Here is a 17,506-nt window from a genome sequence, read left to right on the forward strand (position 1 = left end):
TAGCTTATTCCTAGATAAGCCAAACAATCACCCACAATCTTATGCAAACCCAACTAATATGTCAAACTACTCTATCACATATTCTAAAATGTGTCCAAAGTTGGTCATTGTTTTACTTTTATATACATGTTCCTAGTGATAAAAAAAAACTAAAAAAATATGACGAAGAAACCACAAATCAACTCTAAATTATAAGCAGAAAGGACAAGGGTGCAAATTTTGAGCAAATTGCGAGCACTCGAAGAACCCCAAGTCACATCTACACTGTACTCTGATTAACAAAAATCAGTCATGTTCAGAACAGTAAAAACAATAGCAGCTGATTTCAGGTTTAAGTTTACACAAATATGACCCAGCCACTCATTTTCTTGGCCATGGTTTGTGAGGGTAGAGAAAGGCTCCGGTTCCACCATCGTAATTGAATATCAATTTATCAACAAAAATGAGAATACAAATACTAAACCAAGAGGCTCAAAAGAAACGGCAGAAAATAGCTAAGGAATTCCTCCTAGGACTTGCAGTTGTAACTGCCCAACGCATCCACAAAATTTTCTGATGGAGCTATTGCTACCAATGAACGCTAAGTTGGCAATATCAGTGTTACCCAGTGTTTTATTTCAATCAAGACATTGCCACTGCAAAAATGGGGGAAGAAAGTCTACCATTGGCAGTGATTTCGGGTTGACATGCTCCAGGAAGCTTTGCTATCGGAGGTCTTAAAATATTGTCAAATGGTTGGCATTTCAAGCACTTGGAGGACATCTTTGAAGTCAAACTCATGCGGTTCTTTGTTGAAGCGCTCAACAAGCCTGTACCTCACATCATTTAGGTAGAATGAATGGGCAGTCTCTAAAAGACACTTTGCCTCTGAATCAGTCAGTTTACTGGTGAAAACAACGTCTCCTCGGATAAGTACTGTATCCTTGGTTTCTGCGAACTCTGTATAATGAGTGATTGTATAGTATGGGCTTGCTTGAGTGCCTCTTGCTTTGTAGTCCTCAAGTCCAGTGAAGATCATATGTGGCATCTGGACTGGAACAAGAGAAGAGGATAGAACAATAAGCCCAAATATTAGGAGAAATGCTGAAATTCCAGTTAACTAAATCATTTAAGCCAGATGTACAGACGAAGTGGAAACAGTACACTGCCCAAATCTATTATACTACATGTTTTTCTGTTGCAGAGTAACAGAAACAAACAAATAGCAGTCACCGTGTAAAGCTTTAGAAATTCTAAGTACAACAGAATTATTATACAGGTAGACCAACACATTAATTTGATCTTTTTTTCTTGGCTAAAACTCATGTTGGAATGATCACAGGTTGGCCCGAATAATCAAATGCAATGCTTAAAATGTATCCATCTATTTGGTTTACCTAAACTCTACAGCATCTTTAGTTTCTACTACCTCCGTCCCAAAAAGAATTGATTTGTAGCAATTTCAAAACAAATTAGTATGGAGGATAAAAAGATCAATCTGCCCCTTATTAATAGGAAAGTAGTAGCTAGGCGAAAAGGAAAGTAGTAGTTAGTATGCTCATTGGTTGACCAAATGTGCAAAATACACCGAATGGTGTATTAGCGGAAAAAAAAATAATTTATCGTTAAAACCTTTATATTTGTGCTCTTATCAATTTAAACACCAATGCTGAGAAAGAAACCATGGCAAAGAAAAAGCTCAACTACATTCTAATTTGGCAGGGGTATATCCATTTTTGGCCAAAAGATGAGGCCTTGAGACTCATTAAATACCACCCAGATTTGTGGAGTGAGGATAGGTAGGGGTACCAAATCAACTGTTTTTGAGAGAATTTTTTAATGCTAGAAATCAACTCTATTTACCAAGGAAGTACATCTATAGCCTTGCATTAATGGATAGGAAAGATACTAGCACCCTCATTTTGTTGCTTCTCTTTATGCTTATTAGTCAAAATTTGAATTTTCAATCTTAAATTGGGAGTTGAATTTTGTTTTTTTTTTTCATCGTAATTTATTTTTCAGCCTTGGCTTTTAGATAGCTAAGAACACGTATATAAAAATTTTATTCACAAATTATTTCTTGTTTGCAAATATGTCGTTTGTTTTTTCCCTAAAAAAGCCAAACAATCACCCCCTAGATATAAACCCTCTTTTTAAAAAAAATGGTGTGCAGAAAATAGCTATAGAACCAATTACTTCTACCCCAAGAAGATGGATCAGGATGTTGTTTCAACAAATAATTGTTTAATCAGTAATGCACCAATACACCTTAATGCACAGATTGTAAATTCACTATTTTGATAAAGGCCTGAGCTTCTACAAATGATCTACTATGAACATTAAACTGATGTGTCATTTATTTACAATTCTTGTGGAACAGTAACTTATCAGGTTAATTTGGTGGGTGCATATTCTAAAATATAAGGAAACAAGCAGCCTGAATTTTTCTATTCTACGTGTTGTAATAACTCAATCATTCATTTATGGGGTAATCAATGGCATTTGACATACAGTTAGGTTCTTCGTGAAACACCAAACTAATACACTTCTAAATTCCAATATATGCAAAAGACTAAGTAATAACCTTGCATGAACATGGTAGTATATCCGCTTCCTTTCCACAAAGGGATAACAAAATGCCGGCTACAAATAAAATGAAATCAAACTGGTCAAGCAAACAAAAAAAATAATAACACTCCAACAAATAAAGCAAATCAACAAAGAAATACCATGTAGCTGTTCTTTGTTCCATGAGATGGTAAAGCTTTGCGCTCATAGATGCACCTATATGACCTCTTCCCAAGTGGTACTAATGTTCCAACAAACAAAAACTGAGCCCGGTAAATTGCAAAGGGAATGAAATGTCACAAAAAAGGTATGAGTTAACAATACATAATGCAGTTGACAGCATGTGAAAAATAGAAAATACATGCTTTATGATTCCAGTTTCCCTTTTGGAATGGAAAGTTTTGGTACTAGACTATTCTAGCATACCGTTGTCATATACATCATGTATGCATACAAAAATAATGCTAGACATGGTCAATTATGTAACTATAATTCTAGCCATGGGGAGGTCAAAGGAATTATCACACCTTAACAGAAGGGGCAGGTGTAAAAATACAGAGTACCAAGTAGTTTAGCCTACCTGGATTATATTCAATCTGCCCTCATGATTCATATAGTACGTAAGGTGAGTTCAAAACAACTATTTCCAATGTTCGATTTACCACATTTCCACTGCTGTGCATGTATCACTGGTAGAGTTACCAAGATGCATTGTCTGGGGCTAGAGCTGCACATTCAATGTTGTTGGCACAATGCCAAATATATATCCCTAATGATATGTCGGTGCATAAAATATATACATATTCCATTCCAAAATATAGCTACCTTTAGAATAGTGCTAAGTCAAACATTTTCAACTTTGACTCTTAATAACAAAAAAATCGATCACGTAGAATGATGTTACTAGATGTATCATTAAACAAATTACCATAATATGAACTCTTTTTATTATACTAACTTACTTTTATAAATATAATTGGTCAAAGTAGCATCTCGAAGACCATGTCAAGATCTAAAGGTGACTATATTTTTGGAACGGATGGAGTACAGTATAAATAAGCACAAGAGAGGTAAAAAAAAGCTTCTTAGAATAATTTGTAAATTGCAAAAACATCTTTTGAACCAGTTTATTCTTATTGGTTTTTCACTTATTATGTTGGATTGTGGCATCCAAGTCTACACCCACCATCATTAAATCATGGCTCCGCCGCTGGTTATGTTCTTTGCTTAGCAGGATTTACTAGCATTTCCATCAAAACAGATGCTAGTAATAACTTTGAAACAAATCCTTGGTGACCCAAGGTCAGCAACACTACAATGGACGATGTGGTTTGCTGATAACTTGCTTTTAGATACTACTCCGTACCTCGCAGCTGAGAATGAGATTAGGATGCTTTTCTAATGCAGATAGCGGAGGGTATCTCGTCAATGGCACATCAGCAACGGAACATGACGAACGAGACGGAGGGGGGAAAGAAGAAAGGAAATGAGCAGGAGAAGGGGGGCACTGACGTCATCCCAGGCGGCGACGAGGTGCTCGGGGGAGAGGCCCTTGGCGCGCTCGACGTCGAGGATGGAGCTGAGCGGCTTGGGCTGCAGCGGGGTGAACCCGCTCGCGAACCGCGAGTAACCCCTCCGCGGCGCCGCCCACCGGGGGAGCGCAGCCGGCGCCGCGGGGCTCGGCGAGGGAGCAGGGGCAGGCCCGCTGCGGGAGAGAGCGGGGCGCCGGGATGAGGCGGTGGCGGCGGAGCGCAGGAGCCGCAGGGGTAGCCGCCGCATCGCCGGAGATCGGTGGATTGAGCAAGCCGGCGAACGGGCGATGGGTTTTGGTTTTTTTTTTTTCCTTCTTTTTTGGTTTCTTTTGGGGTTGACACGGAGATCACTGGACGGCCTGCAGACTGCAGCGGAGGGTGTGGAGCCGAAGAGAAAAGCCGGCAAAGGGATTGCCTGAATTTAAGATGAGCAGTAAAATGCCGCTAAATAAGTTGTTATGGAATTAAAAATATCGAATCAGCATAGCGTAAAGAGCACATGGTCGAGTTTATTTTGAATTTTACGGCTAATAAGAGATTTTTGGTTGTCGACTCTTTTCTAAAAGAAAATTATAAATGATGTCACATGCTATAATTTAAAAAATGGTAGATGTGTTATATGTCAAAAAAAAATTCTCCAGGCTCCAGGGATTGAGTGTGAGTAGTATTCAACCTTTTACAAAGACAGGAAAAGTGGCGTAGGAGTTAGAGGGATTTTTGCTTTGCACGAGATTTAATGAGAATACCACATAGATTTAGACATTCGTCGCAACTTCTTTTATTTTTGTCTTATGGAGAAATCGAAGACAAATAAATGCAAGTTAATAGGGATAAAACACTTGGCAACGATATCATTTATGCGGAAACGAAATTATTTAATATGACACGGATAGGAAATAGAAAATTTAAGTATTATACATAGCTAGAAACGGAAATGACTATAAATGGTTTATTTTTCCTTTAATCCAAACAACATATCATATTTTTCTTATGTTATCCCTATGCAATCCTATGATATTCCTAAAGTTTCGTTATTTCTATGTTTTTACACACCTACATTCCACATAAGCCAAGCAGCCTCCAGAATAAAACCCCATTCACAAATTATTAGTCGTAATCATGAGTAGATAAGTTTTCACGCCTACTATACCCAATTAGTATATCATTTCCGATCATACAACTTTAATGTACTTATTTACATTTATATGAACCTATAGATTACCAATATTCATAATGTGAAACGTTAATGACTTACTGGATGGCATAGACAACCTTAGAGAGTTAGGCACTACCACCACGTTGAAATGCCTATATATGCATTTTTTTTTGGGTTTGGCTACTATGACGTGAACCATTGATTCCTGGAAAGAACCATATATTGGGATGGGCATGTTTGGTTCACTCCCAATATTGCCAAACGTCCTTGCCAAACATAACCAAAGATTTGCCTAAAAGTGGAGTATATAACACGTGGGCCTAGGAATTGAAAAACTGTAGCACGCCACAGCTTGGCAAGACTGAGGCAGTGAACCAATCAGGAAATTCCAGGCAATTGATAGCCACACTAGCCTCATTTAGTCATTTAGAAAAACCCATCATGTATGTTACATCCTCTAAACTAATATGAACAGAGGTAACATGACAAAAACACACGATAGATTTGATGGCAGATGTCAAAAGACGATGGTACTATCTTGAAGACTAACAGAAGTTGTCAGAGCAGATCATCAGACGAAATGTGCACTTCCAAGTCTACTCCCCTATCTTTGCCCATTCTTTAGTATTCTAATCATTGTAGCAGCAGTAAAGAGAGCTTCTTTCTCAAACGGCAAGATCTCGATATTCCTGCAAAGCCAATAAAAATGCAATAAGAAACTCCCATCTAAATTTTTTTGGTAGCTCCATGATGATTCACTGGTTGGCGGCGCTAGCCATGTAAGACAGAAACAGTTTCTTCGCTGATTATTGGTAATGATCAGCTGGTAACACTGGTTGCTAAGCAACAACCAGTCTACTTACAGCTTTAGAAACCTGGTTTGCCGCTGTGATATGTAAAATAAAATACTCACGGGTTGATTTTTCTGAGATTCTGAAAAGCAGACACAAAACTGTCAGATATCTGAAGGAGAGTTGCTCCAATCCTCTTTCTTGTATCACTGTCTTTGCTACAATCACCTTCAACAGACAGGCAAACCTGAAAATATGCAACGATTAAATTACTGGTGAAGTGGTAAATTGTAAACACTCAGATAATATGGTCTTGACTTAAAAAGAGAAAAATGCTATAGACAGTGCATACAGCAAGGTTTTTTCAGCAGCATGTAAACAATAAACAGTTATGATGAATTGATTGACAAGTGTACAATTTTCAATGTCGAATCATAATTAGAATAATTAGAAGAGAGATAAATGCGTTTATAAAGAGCTGTTAGAATCTAAGTATCATTTCATATCATATTGTTCCTGAGGTAAAATAAAGTGGAGTAAAAATATGGATTGGAGGCTTGCTGTCATCATGACTGGGAGAATACACAAATACCAAAATCCGGACCTTAAAATTGTTATGCTGCCATAGAACCAAAGATAAATTTATGCATCATTGTGATAGTCCATAACCTGCCAAAGCAACATTAGCAAACTTTGAAGTGCCTAACCTGATATGCATTTGCTAAGAGAAGCTGGACAACTTCTGAACTCATCTTTTTAACAATACCCTTTGCAGTTGCAGCTGTTGAAAATAAACTCAGTACATTTTCCAAAGTCAAATCATGTTGTGAATTATCTGACCTCCGGGTACGAACTGCAGGCTACAAAGAAAAATGAACGCAATAGTTATACATGACAGTGATCAAGAAATTTACATATTGCAGCATGATAATATTAAAAATTCAAATAGCTCTCGCTACTCCAAAGTAAATGAAGCTGTACCTCTATGCACACAAATAATTTTGCCTATAAATTAAAGGTGCTTACAACAAATAATTTTATATATAAAAAAAATCTTAAGTTGCATTACAGGAACTAACTTATATAGATATGTCTAGGACAATCATTAACATTCTAACATGTAAAATTCACATTAATCAGAGCAGTTAGTTCAGAGGTGACGGCTGATATGAGCAAGTTTGAAAATATCAGCATAAGCCCAAGAACCAAATTGTTCCATTTTGACCAAGTTCAAGGCAGTTTAATCTGTTAGATTGAACTTGTTGAGAAAACATAGAAGATGTTTTTTCTGCTTTTAAAACCCAGTCTGAAACTACAGGTGGACTTTCATGTCCTCTATTATGAATATAAGAAACAAATTCAGATTATCCCAGTCTCGACATGATGGCAGTAGAACATAATATGTCCAAGAAATTATCTAAGAGACAAATCAAACTGGTCGGCTGGAAAGCAACAGTTTTGGCACCAAGATTGCTCGAGTCGAGAAAGCAAGGAAAAAAAATAAGTTGCACATTAAAACTCCAAAAGATGTCTCATAAGGGGCAACTTGCACATAATCTTTTGAATGCTTGTATGCCAGGTAAATACAGAAAACAAAAGTTTGTCATACCTTGCCACAATATTTTGAAAAGTACTGTAGTATAATCTCCAATTTCCACTTCCATTCCATGAAGGTCTGATATAATTTATAATAAATCATTAATATACTAAAAGAGATCCAGCTGAAAAGAAGAAAAATACAACTGGAGTACTGAGAAAATGATGAATGCAAACAAAAATGAAGTCAAAAAATTTGATGCCATTTTACTTTTAGTTTCCCAGCTCCTGTGGCACTCAACACACTATTGAGTTACAGGTAGAAGTTTTATGCACCAGACATTTGTCTGCATGGTTATTAATAAACACAATAGTTGCTCATGTGTCTGAACTGTTATTAAAAAATGCAAGATCACCAACTACTTATGGTACTAGAAATAAAAAGGGAGTGGCCAATCAAGTTGTTTTAGTTGCCAAAGAAAATAGAGCTCAGACCATATGCCTTTACAGGAATGAGTTAGGAAATGCACATTTTGAGAAAGGCTAGAAATGACATTAAACTGGTACCCAAGTGGAACTTTTTTTTTTTTTTACATTTACTCCAACAAGACATATTTTCAGCCCATTCTGTTCCAAGTGTTCAACACTTGCTTCTCTCTTGGCACTTTCTCTTTATGCAATTCCTATTTCATATATGCTAGTTCTCAGGACCTACAAATATCTCAGGTATCAAGTTGAATTCAGATCTATCTTAAATAGCTTGGTGAGCACGAGCTTTTTTGATGGTTCTATAACAAGTGCATCACACAAAGAATTAAGGAGTTCTGGAAGGAATTACAACAGCACAGCTGCCTTAGTATTGATTGATGAAATTAACAGGACAAAAGAACTTGGTTAGACTTCTACCGCAAAGATTGACGGTTGAGGTTTTGCAACATGAAGTGGGTCCTAGTCTAACTGTCTGTGAGACAATGTAGTGGCAAATCCTCAAGTTTAGTAGTGTCACATATACTGAAGTAAAGATGTACAGGTAGCACGGAAGAACAACTCTGAATAGGTTTGCATCAATCTATTGATGCATGACCAATTCAGTTACTGATGCAAGCTGACAAGTATATAGCAAAAATTATTGATATTTATGGGAAAAAAAGGAAGGGACAAATAGATAGAAAGATTTGCAGTTACCAGAAGAAATGGTGACAAGTAGCTTATATTGTAAGTTAGCTCATCTAAAATAACATCCAAGATAGGATTCCTACAGACAGAAATGGAATGTCATTATTAAAGGCAAACTTGGCTAATCAAGTTGAAGTCAGAAGCATAACCTGCACCCATCAGCTCTTGTAGTCAGACCCATTGTGTCTGCTTCTTTTCTAATCAAATCAAGGTTCATAACCTATAAATAACTTGGAATCATTAGCATGTGTACTTCATGCAAGCTATGTGTACAACTAAATGCTATAGACTCACCATAATGAAAAGTTTCTGAACTGATGCCAAAGCTTTTCTTTTGAATTCAGAGGATATCACAGCTATGGAAGAATCTAGATCAGATGCTGATTTAGCAGAACATTCTTTAGAAGATACACCATCTTCAACTTCTTGATAATATTGGCTGAGCAGGAGAGATATGCAGTTCTTTACGAAAGATTTGAATGCCAGCTTCCGTGACACCTGATATAATGGATATCAGAAGGAATTCCAGCAATATCAGAACTTAGAAAGCACCATAAGAAAATTGAGAAGGGGAAGCAGCAAGCAGAATTAGCCAATAGATCTAAGATATTCTTTGTTGATTCTGGATGTAGATCATACCAGAAGCATCTGTAGAAGAGATTCCCTGAAAATTACCCAGTCTAATGATTCTGTAACAAAACCAGAATAAAAGGTAAGAACATCTTCATTTATAAAACATATATAAAAAACAAATAGAAAAACCAGCTAAGTTCATGACTCGTGTGTATAATTTACCTTTATATGCATCACGACGAGGTATAAAATCAGCCTCAAGTGTGCTGACGAGATATTGTAGTAGCACCATATTCTTTATATGCTATTACAAAACAAAGCAAGGTCAACTTCAGGCCTAAAACAACAGCAGACAACAAAAATAATGGAAATTAATATTTTTCTGAATGAAATCCTTTCTAGTTCCAGATATTAATACCTCAATACACGTGTTAACTTTCATTAGCATAACAATGAAAACTAGAATATATATACACACACACACACACACATATATATATACACTCTAGGTCACCTTATTCAGGAATAGGACTTCAATTTAAGCCTTACTTCTAATTATATAGTCCCATTCTGTAGTCATCTTCTTCATACTCAATGCAAGTTACGACCAAATATTTATACTGAGTTACATAATTACATTCTCCAGAATTTTCAATTGAAAAATTCCACCATTCAAAGAACCAAGACCTATTATCAATTACCTCAATTCCATTATTAGCATCTGTGTCATTAGCTGTTTCAACCATATCCTCGATCAATGATGAGAATCTCTTCAAAAGGGAAAAACATAATTAGATATATCTACAATGCAGAAAAATCAGAAAGCCAAATATGTTGATCTTTAGGGTCAATATAGTAACTTATAACAAAAATAAGCTCCAAAGGCAACTGTAATTCCTCGTCCGTACTTAATGGAGGCTACCATGTGCCATAATAATGAGAAAAACATCCATTAGGGAAATCAAGCAGTAGTGGCCAGGGAGACAGTGGTTATGACTTAGGATTAGATGACTTAGAACCAAACAGCACAACCACATGATGGCTAGTGGCACAGCAAGGGGAGGGTACAACTGTACAAAAGAAAGTTTGTTGGCTTCCTGACTCCTGAGTAGGCTTTGCTCTTCGACCAAGGGGGTGTGAAGGTATGATGAGAAGGTTTACGACTCGTGTTTTATCTTGCCTACCAAAAGATATTGTCATTGTCCTGTACTCCTGTAAGTCTTGTCCCCTCTACACAAGCAGCCGTTACCACCCTAATGAAGTTGATGAGCTGGTTATCGAGGAGTCCTATTCAACATGGTATTCTGCCAGACAGAGGCGAATCTATTGTTGGATTTGTAGGGGCTCAAGCCCCAACTCTGTTTCTGCAGAAATTAATCATGCATCCTGGAAGCAATTAGATGCAGTAGTGACTAATGGGCAAAAGTGATGCATGCTGATGCAGTGTCTGTCTATTTGATTTTTTAAGCTACTGACATCTAATAGTTCTAAACCATTATCTCCTTTGGTTTAAATTTTCCTAGATTATAGAAAAATATTTTTCTTGATCTATCGCATAGAGGACAAGTAATATGCGTGCTAAGGATTTTTTTTTCTAAGAAGTGAAAGGAATAACCTACAAACTGATGAGAAGCAAAACGGCTTGGTACCATATATATCTACCCAAGATATATATATTCACTATATATCTAGGGTAGATATATAGTAGTAATTTAGTATAAGCCCCATCTAAAATTTCATCCTGGATTCGCCACTGCTGCCAGATGCAATCAGCACACTAGGCGGGCCTACAATCAGCCAGCACAGCACCAGCAATCTGGCAGGAATTTTTGCAGATATAAGTTAGAACGTAAAATGGAATATAACATCAACTTACCGAAGAATCAAAGAGGTGGTCTAAATGCCTGGTGTTTCCCCCAAACTCACCAGAAGCAACATCACTGCAAAGGTGAAATGGTGACCACAACTGCAGAGAGGAAGAAAATACTTAATGCTAATGCATGTAAGATCTAAAAATTCAATGCAAGCACAAACACATGATACTATGCACTTCAAAAGAAAAATGACTACTGAAACTGTACCATCCTTACCTCTTTAACTACAACGAAGGCTTTGCCAGAAACAGAATCTGTCCAATACGCTCTAGGGTATTTCTGCAAGATAAAAATCAAAGACTCATTAATTGATATGAAATGGCTATAAAAACAATTGTTTCTGCTGATAATTTGTCATAGTATAAAATAATTTAAGCAGAGCTCCCCTAAGAATCAAGGAAAATGCCTGAGTAGTGGGTTGACAATAACTAAATTATTGAAGCTTCAAAAGGTATTGCGATATTAAATGGTTTCCCCTTTCGAGAAGAAATTAAATAGTTAGTCTCTATCATATGCCTCTATGTCCACATTGTCAGAACTCAAAAGTACTCCATCAATTCTCATATGCATGTGACTGCAGCACAAATTTTAACCACTATTTTTGTAACAATGGATTGTAAGCATTTAGAAGTACAAAATAGCTGTAACTAGTAAGTTGGTTAACAAATCTAATGATAAGACTCATTCATCTTGATCAAACAAGTTAAAATATATTAGTGGGTAAAACTTAATTAGTAAAATCAATAGTGGCAAACAAAAAAAAAGAAGAGAGGTAGTAATTAGAAAATGATATAGACAACCAAAGGGACAAGAGTCATCACTACTTGCATAAAAATGCCAGAAATATTGAGAATGGGATTAGAGACATTTCACCTCCCCCAACTCCACTAAGAGGTGGAAACTTGCAATGATAAGCTCCAGCGAGCTGCTGTTTTGAAGAATCTGGAAAACAGCATTATACATTCTCCTTGCAAAAAGGACGAGATTTGCATGAAAAGGATTTCATATCATGATATGGATTTGTGAATTGATCAAATAATTACCAAGATGATTCTCAGAAAATATTTCGCAAAACACTCGGTAGAAAAAAAAATCTAGTTAGTTTGAGTAACTGCAGAAGAAGAAAACATTATTTGTTCCAATCGCAGGGAATGTTTGCAAGAAACTGTAACAAATACATCCTGTAAAACAAAAGCATGTAACTGAAAAGTCCATTTTAACTATAAGTGCAGAAAATGGTGTATACATTAACTTTTGGCCTTTCCAGTAAAACAAATGTGTTTATCTGCAAACTCCATTTTACTTAAAGAAGTGCAGAAAATGGTGGCCTTAATTTATACAACAGATAAGCAAAAACCCAAAAAAAAAAACATCTAAGGGGTGTGATAGATAGCCCCGAACCGTACGCTGAAACATTTGCTAGATATGTGGATAAGGAATCACGAGTATCAGCATGGTCAAAACAAGCTTTACACACAAGATGAATCCGTATAAACGCAAGACTACTACCAGCATGTTCCAGAAAATTTTCACCTGAAGGCCATAGGTTAAAACAGAAAAGGGGTAAACCACTGACACGAAGGTTCAGGTCCGTACCACGAGGGGGGCGAGGGGTTGTCGGCGGCAAGGCACGCGGAGCGCACGGTCTCCAGGAAGGCGGCACCTGCGGAGGAGCGCGGCAGAACATTCATATCACCAGGTTGGTTTCGAGAGAGGGAGGAACGTTAAGACATTGGAAACAGGGAAAGGAAGAGGGAGGGGAGGCAGGGGTACGGTCGTCGTGGAGGTCGCGGGCGTCCTTGATGCCGGCGGTGTCGAGGATGGCCATCGCGTTCTCCTCGATGCCGCCATCCGCCGCGGCGGCGCCGGCGGGTGGCGGCGGCGCGCGGAGGGTCGCCATTTTTTTCTATTTTTTGAGGGTTTTGAACGGCTTTTCCACTTTCCAGGGCCCAGGGGGTTTAGCAGTGTGGCGAGGCGGGAAGAAGATGTTCATGCCCCGCTGGATTTTCGTCCGTTCTTTTCGTTTATACTGGTAAGGCACCGTTTAGATAAAAAAAAAATTTTTGAGAGCAGTCACATCTATGTCTATGGTCACACATTTAAAATATTAAACATAGTCTAATTATAAAATAAATTTTAGATTCCGTCTATAAATCGCGGGACGAATCTTTTGAGTCTAATTAATATGTAGGCTTAAAAGATTTGTCTCATGATTTTCTCTATAACTGTGTGATTAATTTTGATATTCATCTATATTTAATGCATTATTTAGATGTTCAAAGATTCGATGTGATGTTTTTAGAAAAAATTTTTAGAACTAAACAGATCCTAATACTTATAAAATAAATTTGAATTTTTAAATTTAAATTTAGAGTAGGTTTTAAGGTTTTTCATTCTAGTTTATTTTTTCAGCCTGGTTTTTAAATCACTGGAAACATGTATATAAAAGTTTTATTCGTGTAAATTAGATCGCTTGTTTGGTTTGCCATACCTGAAAAAAAAAGTTAGTTATGCTCCACACTGATTACTACTAAGGAAGTGTTTGTGAAAAGATACAAACCTAAAAGATTATAATCATACCAAGATTATGCAGTCTTGCCAATCAAATCAAGCTACTTAGGCCTTAGGGCATGTTTAAAGGTAGAGTCTATGTTTAACTTTCTGTACTCTAAATCGGCAACGAGAATATATTTTATAGGAGCATGTATAGTGAGGCTGTGTTCGGCTGTCCCAACTAGTTATCTAGATTCTCTATACACTTCTCGAACTGCTAAATAGTATGTTTTTTAAAAAAATATAGGAAAGTTGCTTTTAAATACCATATTAATCATTTCTTTAATTTTTATAATTAATTAATCATGTACTAATCTTTTACTATGTTTTCCACGTCGGATAACTTAACCAAAAACAAAACAAACCAAAACGAAAGCGGCATGAGGATGATATCTTAAACAATACGATAAAATAGTTTTTTATTACATTCCTTTTCTTTTCATCCACCCAATGTAAAATAATATCATTAAATAAATATTACGAGTCGACTCTAAGCCATATAACGACAACTTTTCTATTTAATCCAATCTCTTTTCTACGTATCGTTTTTTTGTTACTACCTCCGATTCGTATCGTAAGATTTTCTAACTTTACCTAAATTTATCCATTGATGAATGTATATAATATATATGTGTTTAGATTCATTATCATCCATATAAATCTAGACAATACTAGAAAGTCTTATATACGAACGGAGGAAGTAGCATGTTTGGATCCGTCACAGCCTGGGTCGTATCACTAAGCCAGGCTAAGCTAATCCTGGGTTGGATATACATTTTTCATATGTTTGGTGTGGTGTACTAGTTCAGCTCAGCTATAAGAAGAAGTTGTTTAGTTTAGTGTATTTGGCTTAGTCTAGCACTTTAAAACCAATAGGACGCACCCACATTAGCCTTTTTCTACTGCCACCAACCAGGCTAGAGGGAAACGAAGCTAGAACTCGTTTCTAGCGGGGACATGTGTTGGATGATATTTTGCATCACTTCGGACATGCTCATATGACTACCCAGGCAAGTAAACATATATACCTTGTATGCATGGAGTCTGTGTGAGATAATGAGACCTATGCAGCGTACCAAACACACTCTGTGTGACGATGGAGAGATCAACTGATAAACACATTTATACCCTTGGTTTCTAGTAACCAAATTAATTTGAGAGAAAGCATGCCCCTATAGCCTAGATTAGGCCTACTGATCACCCTCTGTTTCATTGGAGGCCTAAAAAACATATCCCAAAAGGATTATATTTGCCACGATAAGGGTGGGACCGGTTGACAGTTGATCGGTTTACCTTTTACTCATTCCTTGTATGCACGCACGATCATCCTCTCCCCTGCTAACAGTAGCAGCATACTAGGTAAAATCATTAACTTGGTCTGATAATAAATTTTGCAGTTCGATCCTTCTTATGTTTCCACTGTCTTTGGCTCCCATCAAAAAATACTAGAAGAGAAACAAATGAACCATCCAAGCAAGCTCATCCAAATGTTATTAGATGATGAGTCTTTGTTAGATGATGATAATGAATTTATAGATAATACATGGTCAGTGCATGAAAGACCTCGAACCAAAGCACGGCGATTTGGTGTTTGGGTACCAAATAGTTGACCAGGACAGGTTAGATGGACATCGTAGACTATACAATTATTATTTCTCCGAACAACCTAGGTGTAGGTTTGTAATAATTATTTATTCATTTTCCCCATAGTGCACGGATTACTTTTACTTCTCCTACATACTTCATTCATCATTCTTCAATCATTTATATAAGATGATTTTCTAAATTTGAAGTTATCAGTTTCCATATGCTAGAAAATATCATTCGAATTAGAAATACTTTATATATATATTAGACTTTATATAAAGATAAATATATGAATTTTTTAATCATAAATATCTGCAAACATGCAATGTATATCTTTAGAATCAAAGTTTAATCACCATTTTTAATCACACTGTTGCAACCCCGACAATAATACCAAGACAACGAAGTCTGTGATCAACGTCATACCATAGTTGTGCTAAATATAAAATCAATCAAGGCTCTAGAACACTATTATTAAACACCCAAATAGTCACATCACTAACAATAATATCATATATAAATCTCTGATAAAATATGAATGAGTATCTGTATTCTAGAAATAATTTGTTAGCACCATGTTTTTATGTGAAATAAGTAAATTTCTTGATCTGTCAAATGATGCATCACTGTAGAATATTTTTAAAATCATGAAAAGATATGTGCACCTCTGATAATAACGAATTGGAAACATAACTAATCATTGGTAATTTCACTTTATTAAAACGTGTCATATATTTTTTAAAATTACAAAGAACTCGGAGATAAATATTTTATATGAATTATATGATCACTTAATATTTGATTTAAATATTTTTTTCATGTAATATAAGAAGACACAAAAAATAGTTTTTAAACTCATAATAAAATTAGACTTGAGAGTTGCACATTTGTTTTGTTCTTTTGATATATAAAACGTCAACAAAATTTTATTTATTATAGGAAGATGAAAAGTTGTATGTGATGCAACCCATGTTTGTATAATGTGGTCTTCATTACATTTAGCTTTATATAGTTTAAATTTTATATTAATATCAAATAATGTGAATGAATTATTTAATTAAAATTATCCTCACAATATGTGAACTTGATATTAACATGGACTTAGAAGTTCTGCAATGCTATTGCAGTGTTTTTGAAATTAGTGTATCAATTTGTTATTGTAGTGTTTCTGAAATTAGTATATAAACATGGATTTAGAAGTTCTGCAATTACTATTCAAACTTGAAAACTCTTAACATATTACAATGTGGTCTGACCTATAATTAATTATACAAAGTTATAATAGTCACCTTAGCTGGTGGTTTGTTGTTGTTTTGTTAGATTTTGTTTAAATAATTAAATTAACAAATGTTTGATAGACAAACAAATTCGAATGTTTGGTTTACATGTGTTTGCATTATAAAATTATAATATTTTATTTACATTATTATATTGGATTATAGCGTTAGCACAGGTATATTGCTAGTATGTTTTTAATGTATGTAGTTTAAATAGCGGTCCACATGATTTATTACCATCAATATGTGTGTAGATTTAGAATGGGACCTCATCTTTTGTTAAGCATCATGAATGCAATGGAAGCAAATGATAGGTATCATGTGCAAAAAAGAAATCTAGTTAGTATACTTGGATTGCCACATATGAAGAAGATTACATCAGTATTTTTGAATGTTGAGTTATGAAGTTGCAACACATGCGGTTGATGAGTATGTTCATATTGAAGGATCTACTAATACAAATGGTCTAAAATGGCATAATTATAGCTATGGATGAAGTTTTTGCAGAAAAATATTTAAGATCACCAGATGAGAATGACATAGCTAGATTGCTTGTGGTCGGGGAAGCCAAGAGGATTCCTCGAAATATTAGGGTCTCTAGATTATATGCACTAAAACCAGAAGAGTTGCTCGGCTGCATGTCACGAGAGTTTACTATAGTTCTAAAAGTTGTTCGGTCATACGACCGATGGATTTGGCATGTTTTCTTTACTTTACCCATATCTCATGATGATATTAATGTTCTTTCAAAGATCACATGCAGAGCTAGCTGTAGTTGAGGCTCCTAAAGTTAATTATAGTATCAACAAACATAGCTATGATACGGAGTATTAATTTGCATACGGTAGTTATCCTTCACAGGCAACAATTGTGAAGACCATTCATATGTTGCAAAGGAGTAAAA

General features: G+C 35.9%; 2 protein-coding genes across 3 annotated transcripts; both read right to left on the reverse strand.

Moving 5' to 3' along the window:
- Positions 1-218: 218 nt before the first annotated feature.
- LOC102706713 (ATP synthase mitochondrial F1 complex assembly factor 1) lies at positions 219-4,495 on the reverse strand. 2 transcript variants are annotated; one of them, XM_040520904.1, is made up of 4 exons: positions 4,060-4,481; positions 2,709-2,788; positions 2,564-2,622; positions 219-1,032 (listed from the first exon to the last, which is right to left on the reverse strand). In XM_040520904.1, exons 1-4 carry the CDS (start codon positions 4,324-4,326, stop codon positions 728-730), a joined length of 711 nt encoding a protein of 236 aa, XP_040376838.1. In that variant the 5' UTR covers positions 4,327-4,481; the 3' UTR covers positions 219-727. The 2 variants fall into 2 exon arrangements, with proteins under 2 accessions (XP_040376838.1, XP_040376839.1); XM_040520905.1 differs by having other exon boundaries at positions 907-1,027; positions 4,060-4,495.
- A 981-nt stretch (positions 4,496-5,476) lies between these two features.
- Positions 5,477-13,117, reverse strand: LOC102706993 (negative regulator of systemic acquired resistance SNI1). Its single transcript, XM_006664881.3, has 15 exons — positions 12,959-13,117; positions 12,782-12,848; positions 12,059-12,152; positions 11,402-11,464; positions 11,188-11,277; positions 10,013-10,081; positions 9,534-9,615; positions 9,378-9,427; positions 9,033-9,236; positions 8,888-8,958; positions 8,748-8,817; positions 7,636-7,701; positions 6,734-6,886; positions 6,149-6,273; positions 5,477-5,924 (listed from the first exon to the last, which is right to left on the reverse strand). Exons 1-15 carry the CDS (start codon positions 13,083-13,085, stop codon positions 5,840-5,842), a joined length of 1,416 nt encoding a protein of 471 aa, XP_006664944.2. The 5' UTR covers positions 13,086-13,117; the 3' UTR covers positions 5,477-5,839.
- Between the last annotated feature and the right edge of the window lie 4,389 nt (positions 13,118-17,506).

The sequence above is a fragment of the Oryza brachyantha genome, chromosome 2 (assembly GCF_000231095.2).
Source record: "Oryza brachyantha chromosome 2, ObraRS2, whole genome shotgun sequence".
NCBI lineage: Eukaryota > Viridiplantae > Streptophyta > Magnoliopsida > Poales > Poaceae > Oryza > Oryza brachyantha.